Raw genomic sequence first — 26,054 nt, 5'->3', positions numbered from 1 at the left:
AGCAGCCCTTCTGAAAGTGGCAGCCGAACCTCAGTTCCCTTTGCACTATGATGAGCAAATCATTTTCGAGTGGGAGTTCAGTGCGGGGGCCGCTGCGGCCCAAAGGAACTGTCTGTGGGTACAGATGGCTCTAGAAACGGAAGCCAACCTGACAGAGAGAATGGTGTTGGCTTTGAGCGTGCATTTTTCTTAATTATCTTAATTAAATCTTAAAAGGAAAATATTCTAGGAATAATTTGCTCATAGATGAGAAAAACTTCTTGGCCCCAGATCCAGTTCCTCAAAGGGTGCATCTTGCTGAATTGCTTCTCAGAGTGCTAGAATGCACACCATCATTACACAGGCTCTTCGTCTCCTATATTTTATGTAACACAGTTTCTACATAAAATATGAAGAGAATATTCTGGTTGGAAAAGGATGGAGAGAAGGGGATAGAATGGGAAGACATCAGTGGAAAATCTGTGTTCCTTCCTGTAAATTAAATTCAGAGTCCCATGAGACCAGCTTCCTTTAGGAGCTCACTTTGACAATCTCCACCAATATTGACATTCCCAAGCTGCATGGACAAGGGATCCTGCTCTCCTGCCCCACTGAGGGAAGGAGAAGTGTGGTGCCCCTGTCCCCAAGGCCGCCCTTAAGGACCCCTCAGCATTCATCAATCAGCTCCTTCCTCAGGGGCCCTGCTGACACCTACAGACAGCACTTTTGTTCAAAATAGAAAGGGGCTACTCTGGGCTCTAAACCTGAGCCCTATTTCTACGTAGAGGGTAGAGCTCTCACTTCTTTTCTTCCTTTGTTAGTTAGGCAAACAAACAACACCTCCAATCCTCAGTGCAAACAGTTAGACCCAGTTAACTCTCCATTTTCACGGCTCTAAGGTAATAAAATCATGGAAGATCTCACTATTCTATACTACCGGGCCAGGCTGTTTAATGGCTGAGAAGACCTTCCATTTTCACAATGGTGGGCAGGGCTGATAGGAGCAGCCTCCTTGTGCACAGGGAAGCCCCCTTTCTCAGTTCATAATCCCAAACTGACTGGGGACAGCTGCTCTCTGAGGACATATGTGTAGTTCTCAGCACCAAGACATGTGCCAGGGCCCCTCCTAGCTCCTGTTCCAACTTTCCAGTACTAGAGACTTTCCAGTCCTCTCACTGTCTGCCCTGCTCCCTGCCCTGCGCGTTGTCAAACACACACACACTCATGGACACCCCAGGCACCATGATTGTGCCTTTTTCCCCTTACTATGCTAAACTTTCATTTCTTTTCTATGTACACAGCTCCCTTTGTAGCAGAAATATAGCTCTATCTGATTTGAGCAGTATCATGATGTTCTGATGTAGAATATTACATTTAATAACTTTATTTTTATGCACCCCAAACACAGAGAGACTATATATAATGTCTCCCACTAAAATAGAGGTAAGAATTTGTAGACTCATCCTTTGGTTTGGGGAGAGAAGATTGGTTATAAAACTGTTCTGAAGTTTCTGTTGATGAATTCATTTCTTCCCTATTGCTTGTTATTAAAATTTAAATTTAAACTGTATTTAAACTGAATTTAAACTGTAATTTAATACAGTTTTCACTCTTTCTGCAGCACCTGAAATTCTTAGAGGCTATGCCTATGGACCTGAGGTGGACATGTGGTCTGTAGGAATAATCACCTACATCTTGTAAGTGAAGAAAAGCAATCTCTAAGCATACTGTTGGCCTTTGCTGTAATATTTTCTAGTTACTCATAGTCCTCATAAAAAACAAGATTCCTTTTTGACTTTTTGTGGTTTTCTATGACATACTAAGTGTAGTTACTGATGGAATTTTCGGAAAATGAGCATTGCTTTTTATTTTGTCATTTTCTTGGGGCCAGAACTTCTGTCTAGGGCTTTGCTGTGTCTCATTCTGCTATGCAGTGTATAGCAGATTTGGGAAACAATTCATTGTTTGATGATAGTAATGAGCATGAAACAAATCCACCTATTAAACTTGTACTTATTTTATTTATGTGCATCTTGTCCAAATGATTAGAGTATTATTCCTTTTGAAGGGGCAAATGGCAGTTTAATCTCTGAAGCAATCCCAAACTGGTATGTTTCTTATCAGGAATGTTTTAAATGCATTTGGGCTATCAGTTTGGGTTCCTATATCTGTTAAGTTCTCAAGGACCTTTAGTTTAATACCCTAAACTCAGAGAAACCTGTTCTCTGGGAGAAAAAAAAAGGGGGGGGCTAAATCTCTCACTCTCTGGTATCCCCAACTCCATTCCTGAGCTCCTGTCCATTAATAAACATGGGGTTTCAGTTTGCCAAAGAGATGATGGAATTGCAGACAAATACAAGGGAAATAATCAAGAACAATGGAAGAGTATCTGGGGAGGAAGGCTGTTGTAGAACAACTACAAAAGCAAGATACCAGTGAGTTCCAAAGTTTAATTCAAACCAAGTAGATTTGGTTTTCAATTAGAGGATACTGCAGAGTTAATTGTTGGAACCTGTAATATTCAAATCTATAAAGAGATTTTGAAGGGTGGGGAAGAAAGCAAATTAGCTCAGGCTGCTATAACAAAATACCATAGACTCAGTGTCTTAAACAACAGAATTGTAGTTCTGGAGGTTGAAAGCCTGAGGTCAGGGTGCCAGTAGGTCAGGTTCTGGTGAGAGCTGTCTTCTGGCTTGCAGATAGCTGCCTTTTCACTGTATCCTCGCAAGGCAGAAAGAGGAAGCAAGCTCTCTGGTGTCTCTTCTTATAAGGGCACTGATCCCATCATGAGGTCCTACCCTCATGACCTCATCTAACCCTGTTACCTGCCAAAGGTGCCATCTCCAAATACCATCACGTTGGGGGTTAGGGCTTCAACATATTAATTTGGGGGGAACACAATTCAGTCCATAGTAGGAAGAGGTTGGTTTGGTTTGGTTTGGTTAATTTAATAGTGATCTTAGAAAGTGCGATGTCTAGGTAATATAGGCTAGGAAGAGGGTAACTAGGGTAGAACCCACAAGCAAGTTAGCAAACTCTAAGTTCACCTGGGTTTATATTGATATATTGGTCAGTAAGAACCATAAAAATGTTTAAAAGCAACCCATAAAATAGCCATCTGCTATTATGTAATGTCAAAAGATATTTTCAGTGATCAATTCCCTGTGTTTCCAGGATGTATTAAAGCTTAAGAAGAATTTGGAGAGCTAGGGAACCATGTTTTTTCTTAGGAAAGTGAAAACTTTTAGGTAATTTGTTTGCCACACCAAGTGCTTGTTAGTTCATTAAAATGAATTCCTAAGGCCACATCATAGAATCCCTTCAGCTTACATTTAAGATCACTTTTATGCTGTGAAAGAATGTTATCTCCTGAATTATGTGGGTGACATATCATACTTAGTGATGTTAAGTGAAAAACTGAACTACAAATAATGCTCCAGATTTGCCCCTAAAATGTAAATGTGCCCACCCAATTAGAGTTTCATGTTGAAATGTGATGGGAGGGGTTGAAGCATTGAGGATGTGTAAGAACTCAGAGATGGAGGTAGGAAATTTAGTAACATTTGCCTTGAAAAACTGAAATATGGGATGAGTAAAACTCCATGATATGGTCACTAACATGGGAAAATGAAGAGAAAAAATTGGGGCCATTTGAGAAACGTCTTATTGTAACCCTGAAAATAATTTTTTAAATCTCTCATTTCTTTCCTCTAGTTCACTTAAGGCCATTAATTATAGGTGTTGGTTGAATAAGTGGTAGCAGCCCCCAAAATTAAAATAACAGGGCTGCTCACAACTAATATCCTTTAGTTCTTTTTTTAAAAAAAATAAATTTATTTATTTATTTTTGGCTGCGTTGGGTCTTTGTTGCTGCACACAGGCTTTCTCTGGTTGTGGCGAGCGGGGCCTACTCTTCGTTCCGGTGCCCGGGCTTCTCATTGCAGTGGCTTCTCTTGTTGTGGAGCACAGGCTCTAGGTGCACAGGCTTCAGTTGTTGTGGCTCTCAGGCTCTTGAGCGCAGGCTCAGTAGTTGTGGCACACGGGCTTAGTTGCTCCATGGCATGTGGGATCTTCCCGGACCAGGGCTCGAACCTGTGTCCCCTGCATTGGCAGGTGGATTCTTAACCACTGTGCCACCAGGGAAGCCCCTAATATCCTTTAGTTCTGATCCAACTTATGTCAGCCCCTAAGCCTAGGGACTTTTTATTTAATCTGTAGTTCATTAATAATTGATGAAGTCCACTACGCAAGATTCATTGGACCATTCTCTCCAGTGGATTGTGCCATTGGGCTTATGTACCTCCTTTATTATTATTAAGAGTTCCACCAGGCTATTTTGTGCTATGACCTTGCTATTTCTAAGGATGACAGTAGCCTGGAAATAAAGGCCATTTTGTTTCTTACAAGAATTCTGGTCCCTCTCTTTGGTTTAAAGCATTAAACCAAAACCCTTTGTCCCCACAGACAAAAGCAACTATTACAGTTCTCAGGTCAAAATCAGAATCAGATAACATCAGAGATTCAAATTCTGTCCTTCGGCTTTCAATACTACAGTTCTGCTCAATGGCTTGGAGCTACCCTGTGTAATACAGTCACACTTCAGGCTTTATAATCCTAATATCCTCCTAAACTGTCAATGTCAGCATTCAAATATTTCCATTTCTAAAGGGTTTTCTTACTCTGTGTGTGTGTCTGTGTGCTCATGCACACATGTGTGCTGCTCTCTGTCACATTTCTTCCATTTTTGACATTTCAGGCTGGTGAGATAAACTTTTTACCTCTGTTACCAGTGCACAGACTTGCTGACATGACTGAGAGGAAAGAAAGGCATTTGAGTACTGTACCTTCTGAACTATCATTTTTCTCTCTAGATTTCCAGAAGGGGAAACATTAAGAGTTCCCTAAACTAAGCCTGGAAAGTTGACCAATTTCTCCATGACTAGCCAACAACAGGCTATGTTTTTCTAGTGTTTTGGAGGGCAGAGGAGGGCCAGGTGAGGATGAACTGCCTCCTTGGCAACGTGTGGACCTTTGCTCCCTTCACTCCTTTTGCTGGAGCAGTATTCTCTGCGTGGACTTCTTCAATGGGAGAGGGAGGATGCACAGCCCAGGCCTCAGCACTCCCTGAGCCTTGCCTTTTCCTGGCTGGCTCCACAATATTTGAAAGAAACAAAGACTCTCCCAACAGGACATTCCCTGAGCAAAAGAACATGAGAAATTGCTTCTTCCTAGAAACTCCCTACATTAGGATGCACTGGAATGTTTCATTCTCGGCACCAACCTGGCCAGTTTGAAGGAAGAATTTGGGGAAATGTTTTTCATTCTTTTTCCTTCATTCCTTGTCAGATGCAACACATGCCCTAGCAGGGACTTTTAAAAAATAGTTCCCGTTTGGTCTTTAGTGATTTCAGTACCTCCACCCACCTATAAACAGTAGAGGCTTGGTGGTCCCAGACCAGCAACTCACTTTTCCTCCCTCTCTTTAGGATGCCAGAGATGGTTCTCTGTTTCTTTTCTCCCACTTTTCTCATACATTTTTATGCTGACCCGTGACGGAAGATGAAGGTGAACATAGTGAGATGTCTTTAAGATGTGCAAAAATGAGGGTCCTTACCAGGTTGAGCTAACGCTAGGCTGCTCACCTCTGCTGGCTGCAGCTCTCACTGTAGTAAGTTTTAAAAGGCCATTCCCTGACAAAAGTGTTAGCTCTTGTGTTTGTTCACTCTGAAATCCAAACTGGAATGGGATGGAAATCGAATATCGTATTCATCTCTATGGAAGAATTCAAGTGAAAAGGGCTGAATAAAAACAACTAAAAACTTTTCTTTCCACCTTTTATTTATTCTCAAAATCCTAACTTTTCTGTTTTGTAATCAATTGGAATTCTAATCAATCTGTCTTCTCAATTCCTGGTGGGAAAAAATCCATGGAGGGCTTCCCTGGTGGCGCAGGGGTTGAGAGTCCGCCTGCCGATGCAGGGGACACGGGTTCGTGCCCCGGTCCGGGAAGATCCCACATGCCGTGGAGCGGCTGGGCCCGTGAGCCATGGCCGCTGAGCCTGCGCATCCGGAGCCTGTGCTGTGCAACGGGAAAGGCCACAACAGTGAGAGGCCCGCGTACCGCAAAAATATCCATGGAAATAGCACTATAGCATAATGCCTATAATAGTGTTAGCTATTATTATTGTTGTTTGTGTCATAATTATTAATATGATTATAACTTTGTAGAAATCTTAAATTGGTTTTGTATCTATTCTTACTTCCTGAAGACATGACTGTGTGTTTATATAATCAAAAGTGAATTGTAAGAAGGTGATTACGTACTTAAACTGAGCGATTACATTCATAACAGGAAGCTGTGAAAAAGGACAGTCTTGAATTTCTGCAAAAAATCGGTGAAATATGCTTAGGCTTTTAAAAGACATTTTATTCCCTATCTTTTGTCCCTCTAGACTTTGTGGATTTGAACCATTCTATGATGAAAGAGGCGATCAGTTCATGTTTAGGAGAATTCTGAACTGTGAATATTACTTTATCTCCCCCTGGTGGGATGAAGTATCTCTAAATGCCAAGGATTTGGTAAGTGTGACCAAACAAAATGAAACAAAATGAAATAAAATTCCTTGCATTCATTTTTATCTAATTAATGGGCAGTGCCATTTTTTAAATCAACCCCTCTTAATAGCTTATTTCTTTTTAATTATAAAGTATTTTTAATGAAACAATGCACACTCATGCATTTTCCTTATAGATAATGAAAAAAGATACGTTTGATTCATCTCTAGCTGAATTATCACAAATTTTGGCATATTAATTAATGAGTTTTTACCACCTAGTCAGTGCAGAACCTTGCTTATGAAGATACATGTGCTGAGTGAATCCAAACATAATTTACACAGAAGAATTCTGTTTTAAAATGGCTTGCTATCGCCTAGATTAGTTATACTTTGAATAAAACAACATTGCTTCTTGAAATGTTCAAACTTATTAAAATATCCTGATAGTAACATAAGTCCCATCATGCATGATTATCATTATACAAGTTACACTATACGTTTTGTTTGGTTTTTTTGTTTGTTTTACTTGGCTTCTCACTTCAGGTAACATTGAAGTTTGTTTGCATTCAGGAAACACATACCCTCTAGGGAGATGGCCCACCTGTTGTAAAATAAAGAGGATACTAGGGTGTAATTGAAACATTTACCATCAATCCTCTAGAGAGAAACTGTGCAGAAATAACTAAAAGCTAACTTCTGAATCATAGGTTAGATCTCCAAGGGATCTTAGGAGTCATCTAATCTTCCCTGCATTTTAAAGATACGTTTGCTAAAGCCCAGAGAAGTGAAATGACTGTCCAAGTTCACACAGCTTCTCAGCAGAAAGGCATTGTTAGGAACTAAGGATCCAGATTTCCAGACCCCTTATCCAGTGCTCTTTTCCCTCCTTACCATCTGTGTTCTTTCATGAAAACAGATATCCTGCAGGTCACGGATTTTCCAACATGGTTGTGAAAGAGAGGCCATGTGTGTGATGTGGGAATGTGTCATCCCAATTCCTCCCTCACGTCAGGGCCCACACTCCTAAACATCTCTTGAATCCGTCCGCTTCTCTCCACCTCCAGTACAACTGCCTAGTCCAAGCCCCATCCTCTCCTGGTTCACGGCCACAACCTCCTATCTGGTCTCCTTGCCTCTTCTTGTGCTCTCAAGTACACTCTCCACACAGGATCCAGAGGAATGGTTTTATAAATAAGTGTCACCCTCTCTTGTGCCACTTATTTCACATCACTCTCCCTTGATCTCTCTTTCCTCCAGAGCACTAGACTTCCAGTCCCTCATCAATGTAGCTCTGGGTATGTTGCTCTTCCTTCTGCTTTGTGATGTTCTTTCCTCCTTCCTCTCCACCATTACATACACATACACACCCCTTTACATGGGTAACTCTAATCTTCAAGCCCTGGCTGCCATTTGGCATTCTCTGGGAGATTTTGTCTTCAGCAGGCCATTCTTCTCACAATTGGTTCATTCCTTCTGCCACTTGTTCCTCTGCCCCCAGACTTCCTTTTTCATGATGGTCATCATTTCTGTATACTTGCTCAAAGGTGTTCCTTAATTAGATTGTAAGCTCTGGGAGAGGGTGAAGCATGTGTGCCCAGATCTTAGTACCATATGGACATAAAGTACAGGCTCAATAAATATTTGTTGAATGAAACCATGAATCAGGAAACAGACCAAGGATTCTTAAAATCTGACATGCCTGGATTCAAGTGACCCCCCTTCTTATAATTTACAGATATGACCTTGGGCTAGCCTAACCTCTCTGTGCTTTAGTTTTCTTCTCTGAGATGATACCAGTACCTGTCTCAAGGTCTTTAGAAGAATTAAGGGATATAATACATACTAAGTAATCACCACCAACTAACTCAATAATAACCCCGTTATTTAGTCTTCCTTCCATTTCTTTTTATCTCTCATAAAAATTAAATGGATAAGAGGGTTAGCTGTGATGTTCCTTCATTCAGCTAGACCTCCTGTTGGTTAATAAATTTATAAAACTTGAGAACTAAAGCAATCATTGAGCCTCATAATGTGTACTTAGCAAAACCTGCATCTGTTCTGTTATGAGCAGAGGCTATGGTGCCGATGAGTGGGGAGTTGGGCTATTAAGAGGAACCGTAGGATAATGGCAAGGCTTTGGGTTAGAATCCTGACAAGGTCACTGGATCTCTCTAATCTTCAGCAAGTTTCTTAATAATTCAGTGCATCAGTATCTTCAAATGTAAAGATTAATGATGACATATATAAAATTTTGGTACATACTGGCTTTCAGTAAATTCTTTGTATTTTCATGAGGAGGAGGATGGTAATGATAAGAGGAAACGGATGATTAGAAAATGAGAGGGAAATATCTGTCAGGGATGGTGTAAGGATTAGGTATCATTGACATAAAATTATTAGTATATGTGTTCAACAGATGATAGCTCTGACTACTATCAAATTTGTATTACTACTGTGCATTCTTTTTCTTAATTATCTTTATCTCCCTCCACCTCCTCTCTGATTTTAAGACTAAGCAGTCTTACGTCTCTGCCCTTCAGTGTCTCTACCCCCCACACACGTTTCTTTGCAAATGCTACAAAAAGGAAGTGAAAGGAGAACCGGATATTCATTCTTCATTTGACTAGCTGCCTGATTTTGTTAGCCTGTGTTCAGTTCTTAGGTTATTAGAGTTAGAAAAGATCTTATGCCTTAAATCATCCAAAGCCCCTCATTTTACATATTGGCAGACTGAAACCCAGAGAGGCTGACAACCTTGGAGGCACTATGGTGTAGTGGCCATGAGACAAACTCTAAGACCCGAGTTTGAGTATAGCCCCCACCAGTTACGAGTTGTCTGACCTTACACAAGTCACTAAATCTTTCTGAGCTTCCTTCCATCCCTCATTTATGAATTGGAGCTAATAGTTACTAATTGATAAGGTTATGGACAGGGTTACATGAGTTTTGGGTTTTTTTTTTAAATGTTATATGTCTATAAGAATGTATTTATTGATACAAAGGAATCAGGGTGGAAATGAGGTCATGTAAGAAAGGGCCCAGGAGGGTGTCCATAGTCACCCAATTCACATGTGGTCTTTGTCTAAGGTCACAAAAGTAGTTAGAGGCTTTGAATAAGTTAGGACTTGAACATGCTTCCTGACTCCAAATAGTCTCTGCCTCATTCCAGGTCACCCCTTCTGAGCCTAGGGCTGGGGATTATTTTGGTTGTTGATCTTCCTGGCAATTTATTGTCTGCTCATCCTCACAAGCAGGGGTAAACCTCCCAGAATAGGCTACCATTGGTTTGAATTCAGTCCTGTAAACAAATCATACCCACAAGCTACTGACACCTTTACTTTGATTCTAAATAGGCTTTTACCCCAGCTCTTGGCTTATTCCTTCAAGTACCCTCAAGGGATTAGAGAGAGCTATTAACTTCATGATAGACTCATGGTATAATCATAAGGGCTATGATACTGCCCCTATTGTTTGCCATTCAATTCCCATAGAAAGAATGATGGATGTATGAACGATGCCCGTCTCCATTGATGTGTATTTTAAGCCCTGAATTCTAAGTGAAGTGAAGTACAGCCGAGAATTATTCAGATGCTGGTTCTCATTCAAAGAACTTCCAGTCTAGGGCTTCCCTGGTGGCGCAGTGGTTGAGAGTCCGCCTGCCGATGCAGGGGACACAGGTTCGTGCCCCGGTCTGGGAGGATCCCACATGCCGCGGAACGGCTGGGCCCATGAGCCATGGCCGCTGAGCCTGCGCGCCCGGAGCCTGTGCTCCGCAACGGGAGAGGCCACAACAGTGAGAGGCCCGCGTACCGCAAAAACAAAAACAAAAACAAAGAACTTCCAGTCTACAGGCAAGGCAGGACTTGTTTCTTTGACCTCCGTGGACAAGCTATCCACCAGTTTGGGCTCTCAGGTAGCCTACGCACACCACTCTCAGATTCCTCAGCTACTGCTACCTGAAGCCATCTCTACAGTAACCTCTGGGGACTTAAAAAAATTGTTTAATGTATATTTAGTGTACTGCCAAGGAAATTAAATAAGACCTAGAAGTTCACGAGCTGAGGGGCAAGCCCAGGTCACCGTAAATATTTCCCTAAGAAGACTATGGCTTTTTATCATTTCAGGTCAGAAAATTAATTGTGTTGGATCCTAAGAAAAGGCTGACTACCTTCCAAGCCCTCCAGCACCCGTGGGTCACAGGTAAAGCAGCCAATTTTGTACACATGGATACAGCTCAAAAGAAGCTCCAAGAATTCAATGCCCGGCGCAAGCTCAAGGTTAGATGGCATTTATTTGTTTTATTTAAAAAAAAAAAGATTTCTCTCATATCTTGATGATCAAAGATAATTCCACTATTGTTTATCTAATACTATTATTCATCTCCTGTGGTACCAGTAAAAATCCTGCTTTGAAATCCCAACAGTGCTGGTATAAAGCCAATTGTAGTTCTGTTATCCTCTCATAAGAATTCATTGTGGGTTTTTTTGTTTTTTGGGTTTTTTTGGAGTGGGGGGCACCATGCCACTCGGCTTGTGGGATCTTAGTGAAAGCGCTGAGTCTTAACCACTGGACTGCCAGGGAATTCCCAGAATTCATTGTTAATAAAGGGAAATGTGTTGTATGTTGAGCTTTACTCACCAAACAAATCCATTATCATTGCTTCTCATTTAATTAAGGCTGAACTGCTTGAACAGCATTGTTCAGGAAACATTTACTCAGAAAGTTGTCTACTTTCTGAATATGGAAAAATTGGGAAAAAAATTTTTAAAACTATGTTTTAGTACATAAGCAAATAGTTATACTTGGTAAAAATAATTCAAGTGATAGGGAAAATTATCTACCAAAACATATCTCTTTTTATAGAATGTATATGGAATAGAAATTAGGTGCTTTTCTCTTACTTAATGGTATTTAGGACTAGCTATACATACAGGGGATCTCAGAGAACAGCTGGGGGTCAAAAACTGTTCTATTCAGCAATCGCTTACAGGCTGATACAGACTAAATAAACCTGAAGGGTTCCATGGTCATATTAATTTGAAATACAGTACATTAAACAACCTTGACTTAACCAGGGATTTCTCAAACAAAGTAGACTGTGGAACTCTTTTATCTAGATAGTGCCTACTAACATCCATGGAACTAGTGTCCCATGAAACAAATACTTTGGGAAACACAATCTAAAATTTTTGAATATTGGTAATCCATGGGAAAATGCATTTACTCAGGTTTTTGGTTGTCCAGATGATTAAATATGCTAATTTGAGATTAAACATATTTTGCTGTTCATTCTCCAAACAAGTTTTCATTAGACAATCTTGGAATAATATACTTTCAAAGATTAAACACTAACATATAATAAAAAACTCCCTAAATGCAAAATTGAAATTGAGCTCTGATTTGGGATTTTAAGTGAAAGTAACACCTGACACTTTTCTGTTTCCAATCAGGCAGCAGTAAAGGCCGTGGTGGCCTCTTCCCGGTTGGGAAGCGCCAGCAGCAGCCATGGCAGCATCCAGGAGAGCCAGAAGGCCAGCCGAGAGCCATCTCCAACACAAGATGGCAATGAAGATGTTAAAGCTATTCCGGAAGGAGTGAAAATTCAAGGAGATGGGGCCCAAGTGGCAGTTGAGGGGGCAGAGGCTGAGCTGATGAAGGTGCAGGCCATAGAGAAAGTTAAAGATGCTGAAATAAATGCTGCTGAGGCCACCAAGATGGTGCCCGAGGCATTAGAGGATGGGATAAAGGAGGCTGACCCAGAAATAGAGGAGGGCCTAGTGGAGGAAAAGCTGAAGACTGTTGAGGAAGCAGCAGCCCCCAAAGAAGGGCAAGAAAACCCTGCTCTGGAATTTGGAGCTCAGCAGAATGATGTGATCCTGCCAGAGTATTAAAAGGCTTCCTTCCATCTGGGAGCCAAATCCTGGCACTTTATGCATTTTGTCCTTCAGCAAGGAAGGTGGGGAAGCATGATATGCACTATAGTGATTCTGTTTTTAAGGTGCAAAAAAATACATATATATCAGTTGGTAATCCTAACTTCAATGCATGTGACTGCTTTATGAAAAAATAGTGTCTTCTATGGTATGTAATGGATACCAAATACCTACTGATGAATTAAATTTGAAATTGCAAGTAAACACAACATAACATTTAAAAACATACATTTTCAGGGACCAGTAGCACACATTTGAAGTAAATAGTAACAAATTGTTTTTGCTTTGAAAACCTAGCCAGCCTACACCCTTTGGATTTCTTTACAAGGACTGTTGCCCAGCTAATACTAGGTAGAGCTATAAGATGTATTCCCATGACATTCACAGTCTTTTCAGTAATGTGTTCAAACTGTTTACGAGAAGATGGTTAGGTTATAGTTGTATGGTATGTGCAAAAAAAAAAAAAAATCCACTTATAATGGTAAGAAACTGAAGCATGCTTTAAGGGCTATGAAACCATATGCCCCTAAAGCTTGTGTGCAGAATGTTTTTTTATCTTGTCTTTACTTATACACACCATATTACTAATAACCAAAAACATTCTATTACAAATTCCTGCCATTTTACGGTCCTAAAAAAATTATTTTACAGACTCACGCTGAGGAATTTATTCTTTCCTTCACCTGCTCTCTAACAAGAAGTCCTTCTGATGGACAACACTTAGGGGTGGAATAAAGAAATTTAGTGAAGAAAAGGAGGTAAGACTGGGACTTAGACTAATAAAGACTGACTCCTTGTCATTTTTCAGATAAAATTGAATTTATTCACAAGCTTGTACAATTTTAAAGATAGGAACACTTTTATGGATAAACTCTATACTTAACCAAGGTTCAGATATTTGGAAAAGTCTACACCAAAGGCTGGTGCCAAAATGTCTGAACAGATTGGGAATAATATCCCATTGTAAGATCATCCATCATTGACTTTAGTATAGTAAGGAAACCTTTGTTTTTGTAAAAGTCCTTTTTTTCCTTCAACTGATGGTTATTTAGATATACAGCTTATGGACTAAAGATATTTCTGAAAAGCTAGTATATCTTTTTCTCATACTTGGAATGGAAGCACCCATAATTTACAATGTATTTTTGAAAGTTTCCATGTCCAGAAATGTAGGACAATGCAGCTTTTAATTTACTTTAGTAAACAAAAACAAAAAGAAACAGTGAAAAAAACACTGATTTCATATCAGACTCTTGAGAAGCTGTAACATTAGACCTAATACATTACCATGATTTTTTTCAAAATATTTTTCTTTGGTTTTCATATAAACACTTTTCCCTTATAAAAATCACAGTTAAATTCCAAATACCTCAGATTTATTTCTAGCTTGAGCTTAAATGAACATTTTTATCAAATTAATTATGCAGCATATTTTAGTAGGTTTCCTTAATTTTAAAAAAGGATTATTTTCAGGCCAAAATTATGGATAAAAATGACTATCACATAAAAATCCTCCTCAAAAATAGAGATCTTAAATTTTTTGGGCTCTTCCTCAGAAATATTAAATTAGAAAATTAAATTAAACCTCTGGTTTCTGGGGACTATTCGACCTAGGAGACATTCTGCTTTCCAAGTGCAAATCTTCCTTTACTACTGTTCTCATGAGAAGAAAATAAGGTAGAACTTCTTGCCTTCCATAGTATAGGGACCTGACAGATCACTGAGGTGGAGGAAAAAGCCCTTAAGGGCATATCATCTGGACTCAGAGAAAGATTTTTTGTTTCATTTTATCTTTATTAATTAGTAGAGAGTACTTATCTTCTTCTCTTCTGTTTCCCTCCTTCTTTATTCTCTCAGAATTTCCATTTTAGCTATTATAAGGGGCTCACTAGTTTCAAACTTTAAGAATGCCTTCTTCCCCAAGCATTAAGATTTCTATTTTAAAAGACCAATTGCCTGGTATACTTTTCCCAAAGAGACTTAACAGGTGTATATGGTGAGGCATATATGGTAAGTGTCCCATATATTGGAAAAGGGAAGAAGAGAGGGAAAGGAATCTTAATGGAAAGTGGCAATACTAATAGGAAGATGAGAACACATTGTCCCTCCCAGCCCACTTCCATATTGTTCCAAGGGTAGTGGTTATATCATCCCAACATTCAGGGCTGACTGCAGTGGTTGGACCTGCAGACTGTGTAGTGTGAAGAGCACTGCAAATGCCAAGGCCAGTGTGTGCTTAAGAATTTACCCATTTAAGTGAGTACACATGCCTATTCCCTGTGAGGGTGTGAGCGTAATTTCCTCTTTTTTAACCCATAAATTGCACTCTCTAAAAATCAGCAGGAGTTTTAAATTTTGACTTGTAGGTTAAAGATTAAGTCCTGATAATGCCTAAGTGACTGAGTTAGTCATTTCAGTGGAAAACAAGTCAAAGCTTCACAAAAATCGGGCATTTCAGCCAAATGATTCAACCTAGGGTTTCACAGAGATGCTATTTAAGTTAGGATAGTTAAATTAACATTTTTGAAAAAACAGTAAACATTTATATTGCTTGTTAAAATGGATATATTATCTATCTCAAAGATTACTTATTTATAATAATAGACTAATGCAGATAGAACCTTAATTTGATGAACTATTTCATAATGTTTCCTTTAATTGACACTATAGTCACAAAGCAAATAATTAAGGGAATTTCAGCAAACAATACATTTTGCATTTTAGAGATGACAGTTATTACATTATTGATTTTTGTTCTCAGATAAGTTCAGATACATAGGATAAACCAGACTATTTTGCCATAGAGAAGGACAATCTTGAATTATTTCTCCCATTTAAAAAGTCTAATTGGAATCCCAGTGGTTTTTCTCAAACCGTAAGAGCTCATTTGTCCCATGAACACATAAATGAGGTAGAAATTAGAATATGGTTGTAGAAGTTATAGTCTAGAACAAGTGCTGCCTAATATAGATGATACAAACCACATATGTAATTTAAAATTTTCTCCTAGCCACATTTTAAAGAGTAAAAAGAAAAAAAAAGCTGGTAAAATTAACTGTATTTTAATCCAATATATCCATACTATTATTCCAATACATAATCAATATGAAAAATTAACAAGACCTTTTAAATTTTTTATTTTTGTACTAAGTTTTCAAAAGAAGGATTATGTTACACCTTTAGTACATCAAGTGCTCAGCAGCCACATGTGACTAGTGGCTACAGTGGTACTAGAAGAGTGCTGGTCTAGAGCACTTTCAAAGCAAAATGACAGACAAATTTCTATGCTTAGATTTGAGCTGCCTCAGTTTTCCACACTGATGAGTTGGTAGGAGGCCAAAAAGAAAATGTTTCAGAAATGTCATAGACTGAAATGAGTAAAAACTCTGTTGGCCACGTCTACTTATTCATGTGCTTCAGAGGAGAAGTGTTTCCCAGCATGACTGTTAGAGAACGTTCCTGGGCATTGGCAAGTTGTCCATTGGCTACAGTTCCTCTCTTTGGGCCCTGGAATCTTGACTACAGGCTAGCGTCTCCTGAGTACTGCCATGAAGCCAATCGTGTTCTCACATACCAAAATCTTCTGCGGGCGAACCATGTGTCCTCATTCAGGAAGGGCTGCACACAGAATCTTAGTGGGATTTCGTAGGCCTGGCCACCAACAAGGCTGGACACCATCCTTGTATTGCAGGCAATATTGTTTATAGAAATCTTCTGAAATATACCAAATTTGCATGATAAAGACTGTATGATGAGGATGATATCACCCCAGTTATCCCTAAAATGAGAATATGACCATCCGCTGGCATTTTTTATATTTCCTTAGAAGAGTTTAATCAACTCTGCCATTACACATGGATTCAAAAGACTTTTTGGAATTTTCTTACATATTGCTATTTTAGAATAAACCTCAAGGTTCTATAGCCATTTTTAGTGGCAGACTTTAAAAGAAAAGAACAGTTTGCCTTTTACTGTGACCTCAGTTACATAGTATTTTAAACATATTTTGTAATTTAGAATGTTTAGCAATCCCTGTTTCCAGTTGCACGTGAAAGGTAACTGCTTGAAGATTGCCTATCGACTGAAAATTTGGAGAAAGCCATTTTGTTTCATAATTCAGTTGTTTCACAGAAGCATCTGGTTGCATTTCATATCGGAAAATAAAAGAAGTAAATGCCAAAAAAGGCAAAGGATAAAATCAGTAAATCATTTATTCTGTTTTAGGATTGTCTTTGCAAAGCAAATGCAAAAACAAGTCAAAAAAGTGAATCAGCACTAGGTTTTTCTTGATGAGGCTGACTCCACATAAATTGACGTAAATATACTGAGAAGAGTCAATTACATAATTACAGTGGCATTATGTAATTTACTTGTCATTGCAGAGTATTCAGTCTGGTTATCTAGGTCTACTTTAGCTGGTGCAAACTTTTCCGACATCTACTTACATAATAGGATTTGTAATATCCTTGTAATTACTGCCTATTAGGTCATATTTAAATTTCCTTAATGTTCAGCACTGATATGTCTCTGATCAAGGTAGTTGCTAACATTTGAGCATTTACTGGTTAAATACTGCTTACTGGTTAGACTCTATGTGTGTCTTCACGTTTTTGTTTTTTAACGTTTATGCACATATAATCTCAATATTGGTATACATAACCACATGTTAAGCAGAAATGTAACCAATAATTTTCTATAAAACTTTTTCAAAGTTCTTTTCTTCCCCTGGCACAACTCAGGGTGAGTTTCTGGCTCCTTGACAAATAGAAGAACCTAAAAGATCACTGGAGAGATACCAGCTATCCACCCATAGTAACCAAGCTCAGCATTTCTTCTTTCTATATCCTGATCTGTTAAGGGCCAGTTTTTGTCATCATTACTTTCAAATATCACCTGAGATCAGATAATATAGTCTCAGCTCACATAGCCCAACCATTTATATACTTTTCTTGGAGAGCAATAACAAACTTGACTTATGTTTGCTTGTTTAAAATTCTAATTTTCACACACTCTCTTTGGTGTACTCTAGAGGCTTTGATTGTGTGATTTTAACTTCCTTCAAGATTCAGTCTTTTCTCTGTCACCTGGCCCAGAGGTCTACCTAGGACAAGGAGGAAGCCTTGCCATGAGAGTGGACCATGTGAGTCCTTGACAGGAATCAGACATTGCTCTAGTGAAGACTCAAGGCATCTGTCTTGGTTGAGCTCAGATGAGCCAAATGGGAAGCACCTCTTCCAGTGATACTGTTTGAATATTGGTACAGTGCCATTAGTCGGTAATGGAAAATGAGATTTCACCAATCATTTGCTCTTCCCATGACTTGGTTTGCTACCACTTATCCCAGATCAATGTTTTCTTCCATCCCTATGGCCATCAAGCTGCCCTCTCGAATTTTGAAGTCCTCTAAAATCCTGGAAAGAGTATCCCAGACTGGTCGAAGAAATATGAAGTCTTTGGTGGCCCAGAATTTAGTTTGAAACTCTAAACAGCAATGCTAAGACAGCAAAATCATACTGTTCTTCTTAACTAGTTGCTTTCAGCACATTTTGAAAACTGACCTGGAATACCCACGGATATGGAATATTTATATCTGCGTAGCCTTTTCTGTGAGTCAGTGTGTTAAAAATGACAGATAGTTAGGGCTTCCCTGGTGGCGCAGTGGTTGAGAGTCCGCCTGCCGATGCAGGGAACGTGGGTTCGTGCCCCGGTCTGGGAAGATCCCACATGCCGCGGAGCGGCTGGGCCCGTGAGCCATGGCCGCTGAGCCTGCGCGTCCGGAGCCTGTGCTCCACAACGGGAGAGGCCACAGCAGTGAGAGGCCCACGTACCACAAAAAAAAAAAAAAAAAAAAATGACAGATAGTTAATCTTCAGTCAGATTATATAATATTTATTTTCCATTTAAAAGATTATTTGGGGCTACTCAAATATAACAGGCTTCATATTAGAATTTTTGAAAGCTGTTGTTTTCCCTAAGCACTCTCTCACTCTGACAATCAGTTGTGGGTGATAAAAATTTACTAAGTTTGTCCTTTCTTTGTCCTTTCCTTGATACATGTATGGTAGTTAATCTGGTTTGTAAAGGATACAAGTAAGAATGACTATAAAGTGACAACTGTCGTCTCATAACTGCCTCCTTTTAACTTGACCTATTTTTATAGCCTATCATGTAGCTAATATACAGTAGCATACAAATAGCATATTCATGAGTATGATTTTTATTGTCAAGATTATTTCAGAAGTTCCCAAAATGTTTATATTCATGCACCCTTAATTTCAGTAATATTTTCATGACCCCCACCTACCAAGCCAAAAGAATTACCTAACATGCCCATTTTTTAAGTAGTTAGGTCCAAACAACATAATAGTAGTAGTGCATTCCATGTCTGACTGATGTTGCTGTGTGTTTCCCTTGACATGTTAAAATGTCCTCTGAGTTTACTGAGTGGGAACAGCAGACAGGTGACAGACAAAAGGGATTATTAGTAAACAAGTTAGGGGCTAATGTTTATACTCTTTCTTATTTGAATGACAATCATTCTTTTATCTATGGTCTTTGTGATATACACATAAAATTTACAAGTGCATTTTTAAAAAGTAATTTCCACATAACTACCCAAGGAAATAAAGTTAAATCTCCAAAGATCAGTTTTCAAGAGTCAGGCAAACTATAGGTCACGGACCAAATCCATCAGAGCGCTGTTTTATAAAGTTTTATCAGAACACAACCATGCTCATTTATTTATACATTGGCTATGGCTGCTTTCATGCTACTAGGACAGAGTGGAGTCGTTTCAACAGAGACTGTATGGCCCAGAAAAGCCTAAAATGTTTATCTGGCCTTTTACAGAAAATAATTGATGACCCTGGTTTTTCATGGCACCCTGCCTTTTTGGTAACATCTAGGAATACAGATTCCCATATTCCAGATTTCTTCTCCTTAGCTTAGGGTTCTTATCCCATTTGCTTCTTAGGAAGTTAGGAGAGGATTGTTTCTGTACAGATGGTCTCAACAATAATTTTGCTGGAAGTACAACTTAACAGTAAAATTTCCCTACAGAACTAAAAATTCAAAATTGCATCATTCCTGAAAAGAAAAGTTTAGAGTACAAATTGACTTGTTTAAGAGAGAGGAATTAGAAAGATTTCTAGCACATCAAGCACGTTTTAGAAATTTGATCCTTTTATTTAAAATCATGTAAATGACATTTTGTATTCCCCACATTTAAGTCAATCTGCAGCTGTTACTTAGTAAGCCAAGAAATGAGAGCCCCCTTTGGTTCTGAATCCTTCAGAATATTTTCAAGTAATTAATACCAATTGGATTTTCATTTAATCATTTTTAGGAAATAACATGCTTTATTATGTGGCATTCTATGATAATGACTTGCTTATCAGTAGCTCAGGAAATAGGCAAATAGCCAACTTTTTAATGTAAGAAAGCTACTTTCCAATCCCTGTGTTTTTCTGAGTGTTGTATATTTCACTTCTTTGGAAAGAGAAGGCCTCGAGCAAATAAATGCTTTCCTTTCCTTTTCTTACATATTTAGAAATTCAAGAGGGGCCCTTTTCTTAGTCTATTTCTGTCACAGAGAAGTTATTCATTCCACAATATTTGCCTTAAGGGAAGCAGGTGGCCCAGATATTGAGAATGTAGGCATGCATGACCTTTGTGTTCGACTTTGAACATCTATAGCCAAAAGGTTACAAATGAGACATTGAGTAGAAAACCTATTATCAGCTTATTATTAGGAATACCTAAAATTATATCATGACTCTAATTAAATAATATATTGTTTTCTTTAAACTGTTGCAGCAATCAATATGATGTAGCCACTGGATACACTATAGAACTCAGGAAAAAAAGAGATGAATCGTCTGCCTGCTCCTCATGGTTGATGTGAGTAGGAGGGAGACTTTACCGGAATGGAAGAGGGAAAAGGTAAAATGTAGATTAGGATTCCACATTCCCACCTACCAAGAGCAATTTTTCTTGATTGCTCAGGGTTTGAAGGCAGTTGTTAACGGACTAAACTTATCATTTTAAAATTTCTCTCAATATCTGGGTCACCAGCTTCCCTTAGAAATGAGTAAACCAAAGCCAGTAGCTAATTTTCCTCCCAGAGTAAAAAACTAAACAGTGTAGTTTAGGGAATATTAGGCCTACATCGCAAGCACACTTTAAGGAGATGATTCGGTGATTCTGAAGCTTTCTAGGAGCAGCGCACGCCAGGGACCCATTTTCTCAGTAAACTTTCATTGAAAAACAATTACGTACAATGAAAGAGTCAGAGTTGAATTAAACCCATGCTACCCTCTAGGATTGAGCTTTGTCGTTGGAGAGAAAAAACAAGTGTACGTATAGCCTGTGCTAAATCTAGGCAGGCAGTAAGCCCTCCAGGGATGGAAAGCAGGAAAAGCTCCCCTTCGCTTGGAATGATCAAGGGGAGCTTCCTGGGAATATAAAGGGAATATAAAGGATGGGGAGAACCTTTGCAGGTAGGGAGGAGGAAGGCAGAACATTTGGCTGAGAAATCTGCAGAGTGGAGGAATGTGTTGAAGGAACAATGCTGGGTGTGAAAGACTGAAATCTGCAGGGAAGTGTTGCTAAGTCTGCCTAAGAGTATCAGATCTTGTGCAAAGTTGAATTAGACTTCTTCACCCCTTTCTTACTCTGGGTAGACATTTGTGCAGCATTTCCTCAGAGCATGTAGCCCTCTGTGATCTCCTACATACGTGGCTAATCTGGTGTGTCCCCAAGCAGAATAAAAATCACCCAACACATCAAAGACATTGTTGCAAGTCACCAGTTGAAATAAAGCTTCAGTCACTAAAAGCAAAAACTGCACTGGCGAGATCTCCACTGACAAAGCAGAGTAAAAGAAGATACGTGATTATTTGAGTAACTTTGGCAAAACTCCAGTATCCGAATAACTCCCGGTGACCAGAAAATCACCTAACTACTTGCTAAAGCTTTGCCAATGGAGGCCACATCAAGGTTACTTCTTTCACAGTTATTTTAACCTTTTAAATTATCTGACCTGAAAGGGCAATTCCCGCAGGATCTAAGATAGAATTATACCCGAAAGTTTAGACTTCAAAAGACAACCTGTGTTAAGCCTCAGACAATGAAATTTAAAATCTTCGGAGCTGCTTTCCCCAAACTTCAAGCCGATCCTGTGAAGTCCTTTCGTCTCCATCTCTCCCTTTTGCCCCTTTATACACCTTTCTATAATTTCCTTTTTATATCACTCATTGCAGGCAGTATTTTACATCCATCTTCAAGAAACTTTTAAAAACATAATCATTACAGTATATATACTTCTAGTTGTCTTGCCACTTTGCTTGTTTCAGATAATGTCTGTGATTAGTAACTGGCTATATTATTCGGGCAAATGAAACGAAGAAAGGGACAACGGTTGAACATCATCTGAGTGATGGAAGAGGGGTTAAGACGTAGAGATACTGTAGGGGTACAGAAAACACAACTTAGCAGGCGTTGAGAAAGGAATACTACTTACTAGGGTTTTCAGACTTAGGTGACAGTATCTGGTATGTCTTTTCTAGTTTTTCCTAGAGGAGAAATCTGTACTGCTGCGTTGTCGAAAGTTTTCTGGACTAAAAGGACATAAGCAGCTCAACGGCAGCTTGGAGGATTAGATAATGGAATACCACTCTATACAGGAAACCTACATCTCCACTAGTTTAGACTGCAAATCATTAGCCAAAAACAAATGCATGTAGGATTTGGAGGACAAAGACGAAGTGTAAATACTGCAGTTTACACCACCAAGATCATAGGCTGCCTTCCCAATTTCTGATTGAAAAGTACTGGAAAAGGAGCTGTGAACATTTCATTTTTAAAACCTGTCGAAATGGTGCTATTGACTCCTTAATACAAAGATGTATTACAATATTTTTTAGGTAAACATATAAGTCTGACCTGGCCATAAATGTAAATATAGAGAATGTTTACAGAGAATTAATCAAAATCATGCCCGTTTGCTTTTGACTGAGCTACTGTTTTGTTCCATGGCAGTGACTGACAGTCCCTGCTTCCAGCATATGGGACACATCAGAGTCACTGGCTCTCAGCTGCCCAAAGCCTGGGGCAGACAACATGACAGCCACAGACAACTGGCTTCTTCTTGGATTCAGGTTAGACAACCCAAGTAAATGAGTAAACATGCTCATTTTTTGGTGTTTCCCAGGAACATAAATGGAAGAATATGTGACATGAGGCAAAATGGATGTTGGGAGACTGTTGAAATTGACCTTAGTGAGGGCCAATGTTGCTTTGTGTAAGTTCATTCAGATTTGTCAGAGCATGCCAAAAGAAGCATACACCTTACTGCTGGGAAACTTGTAAAGCAATCTGCATGTATGGTATGATAATAAATCATCTAAGAGCCCACCAATACTTTGCATTCCGTGATTTGAAATGTTAGCACAATTCAAGAGTGACACAATGGACATTTTCCTTATATCTGAAATATGAAGTCGAAGCATTTCTTGATTGTTTTTCCATTCTCTCAGGCAACATTATACTTTGAGTTTCACAGCATTTTTAATATTATACAGTGATGTCATAAAATCATAAAGTTAAAAGGGGATCTTAGTAATCATTTAACCCAACAAGCTCATCTTATTAAAGAGAAGTAACACCCAGAGAGGTAATGACTTATCTAAGATCGCAGTTAGTGGCTCAGAAGAGATCTGGGTTGCCCATCTCCTAGTCCAGTGCTCTCACGACTGAGAAGTCAATTCACTGGATACAAAGTCAATCCAGGGATTCATATAAAAATTGATTTTCATTATAAAAATATGAAAATACAGAAAAGTAGATTACCATAAGAACGCCTTCCAAAGACAAGCATTGTCTTTTTTAAAATCTTGCACTAGTTTATTTTTTTCTTACAGACTTTAATCATATTGTAACTTTTTCATGTCAACCTACCACTACAGCAGGCATTTTTTGTATAATCTTCAGAAACAATTTTGATAGCTGCATAATAATCCATTCTCAATTCTTTTTCTTTTCTCAGTTAACACTACATAAAGCTTTTTTCTGAGTTTGGGGAAATCTATCCTAAGGAAATAATCCTAACGTGGAATTGTCGGGCCAAATGATATTCAGTGGTCCCTTCATTATGATGCTTTCAAACCTGCAGGACCTGAGAATGAAAGGGAAAAACCTTTATGTTCCCTCCTAAGAAGCTGATTGTTAGCAACAATAGTTGTAAAAAGAACTAAAAGTCTTTCTTGAGCTTGGCCACCCAATCAGTTAGCAAACATTTGTGTGAAATATTGGGGGGAAGGCATAATATGTCAGTGAGGTTCACTCTCAGAATTGCAGCTTGCTACTAACTACTACTAGGTCCAAAATCCTCACCTAAACAATGACTTCTGAATTGAGGGAAATGCTAGAGGAAAACAAAAACCTCTCCCATCTGCAAGTCCATTTTTGACTAGATGAAACATCTTTTTATTTCAACCTGGTTTTGCACAATCTCTGGACTACTTCCTTTAATAAAAAACCAGCTGCTTGTACTTAAGGAATGTCACTAAAGCAAAACCTAAGAAGGAAGGTAAAGCTCCTGAAAAAGAACAGTACCATCCAAATAATGAGTAAAAAGCCAGTTTTGGTATTTGTACACTAAGCTTCCTCCATAATTTTTATTGGCAGAATACTACACCCCACTAATCACCTGTACAGCTAACACAAGTAACATGGATCCACCCTCTATCTCCTGGGATACATTTGCATTTCATATTTTCCAGCAATTTTCTGTCATCTCCTGGTCTAGAAGTCTTCATCCATAGTGGACCCTTTGCTCCAGAGGAGTAGAAATGGTGTACTATAGACATAAGTCATTCACATCGGATGCCATATGACACCAACCATTAATTAACAACCTTCCGAGGAAGCTCCATCACCTCATTACCTCAATGACGGACAGCTATGTAGAATCTGCCATACGGAAGGGGCCCAATCAATGTTTCATGGAGGAGTGAAGGGCTACTTTGCTATTTTCATTTCTGTTTTGTGAGTCTATCATTTTCCTATTGACATTTAAAGGAGCTCTATACACACTTTCCAGAGGTGACCCACTGAGAGATGCTATGATTGGCTCGCCAGAGTCATTACCAACCCTTTCTCCAAGAGGCTGGAAATACTTGCCTTCCCAGCTAGTGGTAGTCACGTGACCCAGACTACTAGAAAGAAAAGCTATTGGAGGCTCTGGAAAAGCTTTTACTTTCCTGATAAAAGAGACGGATGAGTAGTGCCATGCCTTCCCCTGCTTCTTCTTTACTTGAATGCACATGTAATTTCCAGGGCTAGCTGGTCACCTTATCATATCTGAGGGAAGGATGAGAACTGAAGAAACACTGGCCCTGACATGCTAATACTAATAATTACCAACATCCAGATTTTTTATTAAATGAGGAAAATAACTCCCTATTTGGTTTGTTTTTTGTGTGTTTTTTTTATTTTTGGTTTTTTGTTTGTTTGTTTGTGTTTTTGGCCACACCGCACAGCTTATGGGATCTTAGTGCCCCGACCAAGGGATTGAACCCTCAGCAGGTTCAATCAGTCCTAACCACTGGACCGCCAGGGAATTCCCTACTCTATATTTGTTTAAACCACTTAATAGTCATATTTCCTACTGCATATTTCCCACAGCATCCATAACTGCTTTCTTATAATATAGATCAACAGTTCCTTTGTAATCACTTCCACCTTTTTTCAACTCCAAAGGAAATCATCACTACAATTGCTAATCAAGTTAGTACAATTATTTAAAAATGTATACAATAAACCTTACCTATATGTTACAGTGGTAAGAGCAGAATATGTCATCATCCTTGCTATATAACAGCAAATCAAAATTCAGCAGTATTGTGGCTAATATTATATGAGACATTGGCAGGGGATTAGCATATGCATTGTTAATCTTAATTTTCCAGTTTATATTTTTCTTTTGTAAGAGTTCAGGAAGCTAAACTACATACTTTAAATTCAGATAAGGTTAAAGAAACTTAGTATAAATGGTCAATACACAAGTGTCTAGAAATTTTATTCTGATATATTTCATAGAAATTTTAAAATAAATACACATTTTATTATATTAATGCATGCTCTCATTAGTTTAATGAAGGTTCCAGCTTTACACATTGGCCCATAAAAGAAATGTAAACTTCTTAAAAATGAAATCTATATATAGTATAGCTCTTATTGAATTGCAAGAGATGAATTTTTATTTAACCATACATGTAAATCTTTGGAAACAACAAAATAATACAGAAATTATAATTCCAATTTCCTGTGCTCTGGGATTAATCTAATGTTTCTCCTAAGCTCAGATCCCACCATCCCCTACTTCTGGAATTTGAATAAGAAAGGCATGGGAGATAGACTGGACAAGTAATTATACAGCACAGGGTCTAATGGACACCTGGTCAAGTCCCCTAGCTTTTCTGGGTTCTGTTAATTTATGCATAGGTTTGGGATAGCTACAGTATCCACTTAATTAAAAGAAACTGGATTTTAACAACTGATTCTAAGGATGCTAGCGTGCTCTTAAA

The 26,054-nt window shown here is 38.8% G+C and overlaps 1 protein-coding gene across 3 annotated transcripts in view; it reads left to right on the top strand.

Moving 5' to 3' along the window:
* CAMK4 (calcium/calmodulin dependent protein kinase IV) overlaps positions 1–25,527 on the top strand; it is a 239,444-nt gene extending 213,917 nt beyond the window's left edge. Inside the window, exons 9-14 of one of the 3 annotated variants that reach the window (XM_032626763.1) lie at positions 1,601–1,676; positions 6,431–6,557; positions 10,660–10,812; positions 11,986–12,192; positions 13,120–13,226; positions 20,284–25,527. In XM_032626763.1, the coding sequence (XP_032482654.1) occupies positions 1,601–1,676; positions 6,431–6,557; positions 10,660–10,812; positions 11,986–12,192; positions 13,120–13,203 (647 nt within the window). In that variant the 3' untranslated portion in view covers positions 13,204–13,226; positions 20,284–25,527. Of the gene's footprint in view, positions 1–1,600; positions 1,677–6,430; positions 6,558–10,659; positions 10,813–11,985; positions 18,175–20,283 lie in introns of those variants that run through there. The other 2 variants (XM_032626762.1, XM_032626761.1) reach the window with 2 other exon arrangements.
* Positions 25,528–26,054: the final 527 nt, after the last annotated feature.

The sequence above is a fragment of the Phocoena sinus genome, chromosome 3 (genome assembly GCF_008692025.1).
Source record: "Phocoena sinus isolate mPhoSin1 chromosome 3, mPhoSin1.pri, whole genome shotgun sequence".
Lineage (NCBI taxonomy): Eukaryota > Metazoa > Chordata > Mammalia > Artiodactyla > Phocoenidae > Phocoena > Phocoena sinus.
The sequence above is the reverse complement of the archived record's forward strand: the minus strand, read 5'-3'. Positions and strand labels throughout refer to the sequence as shown.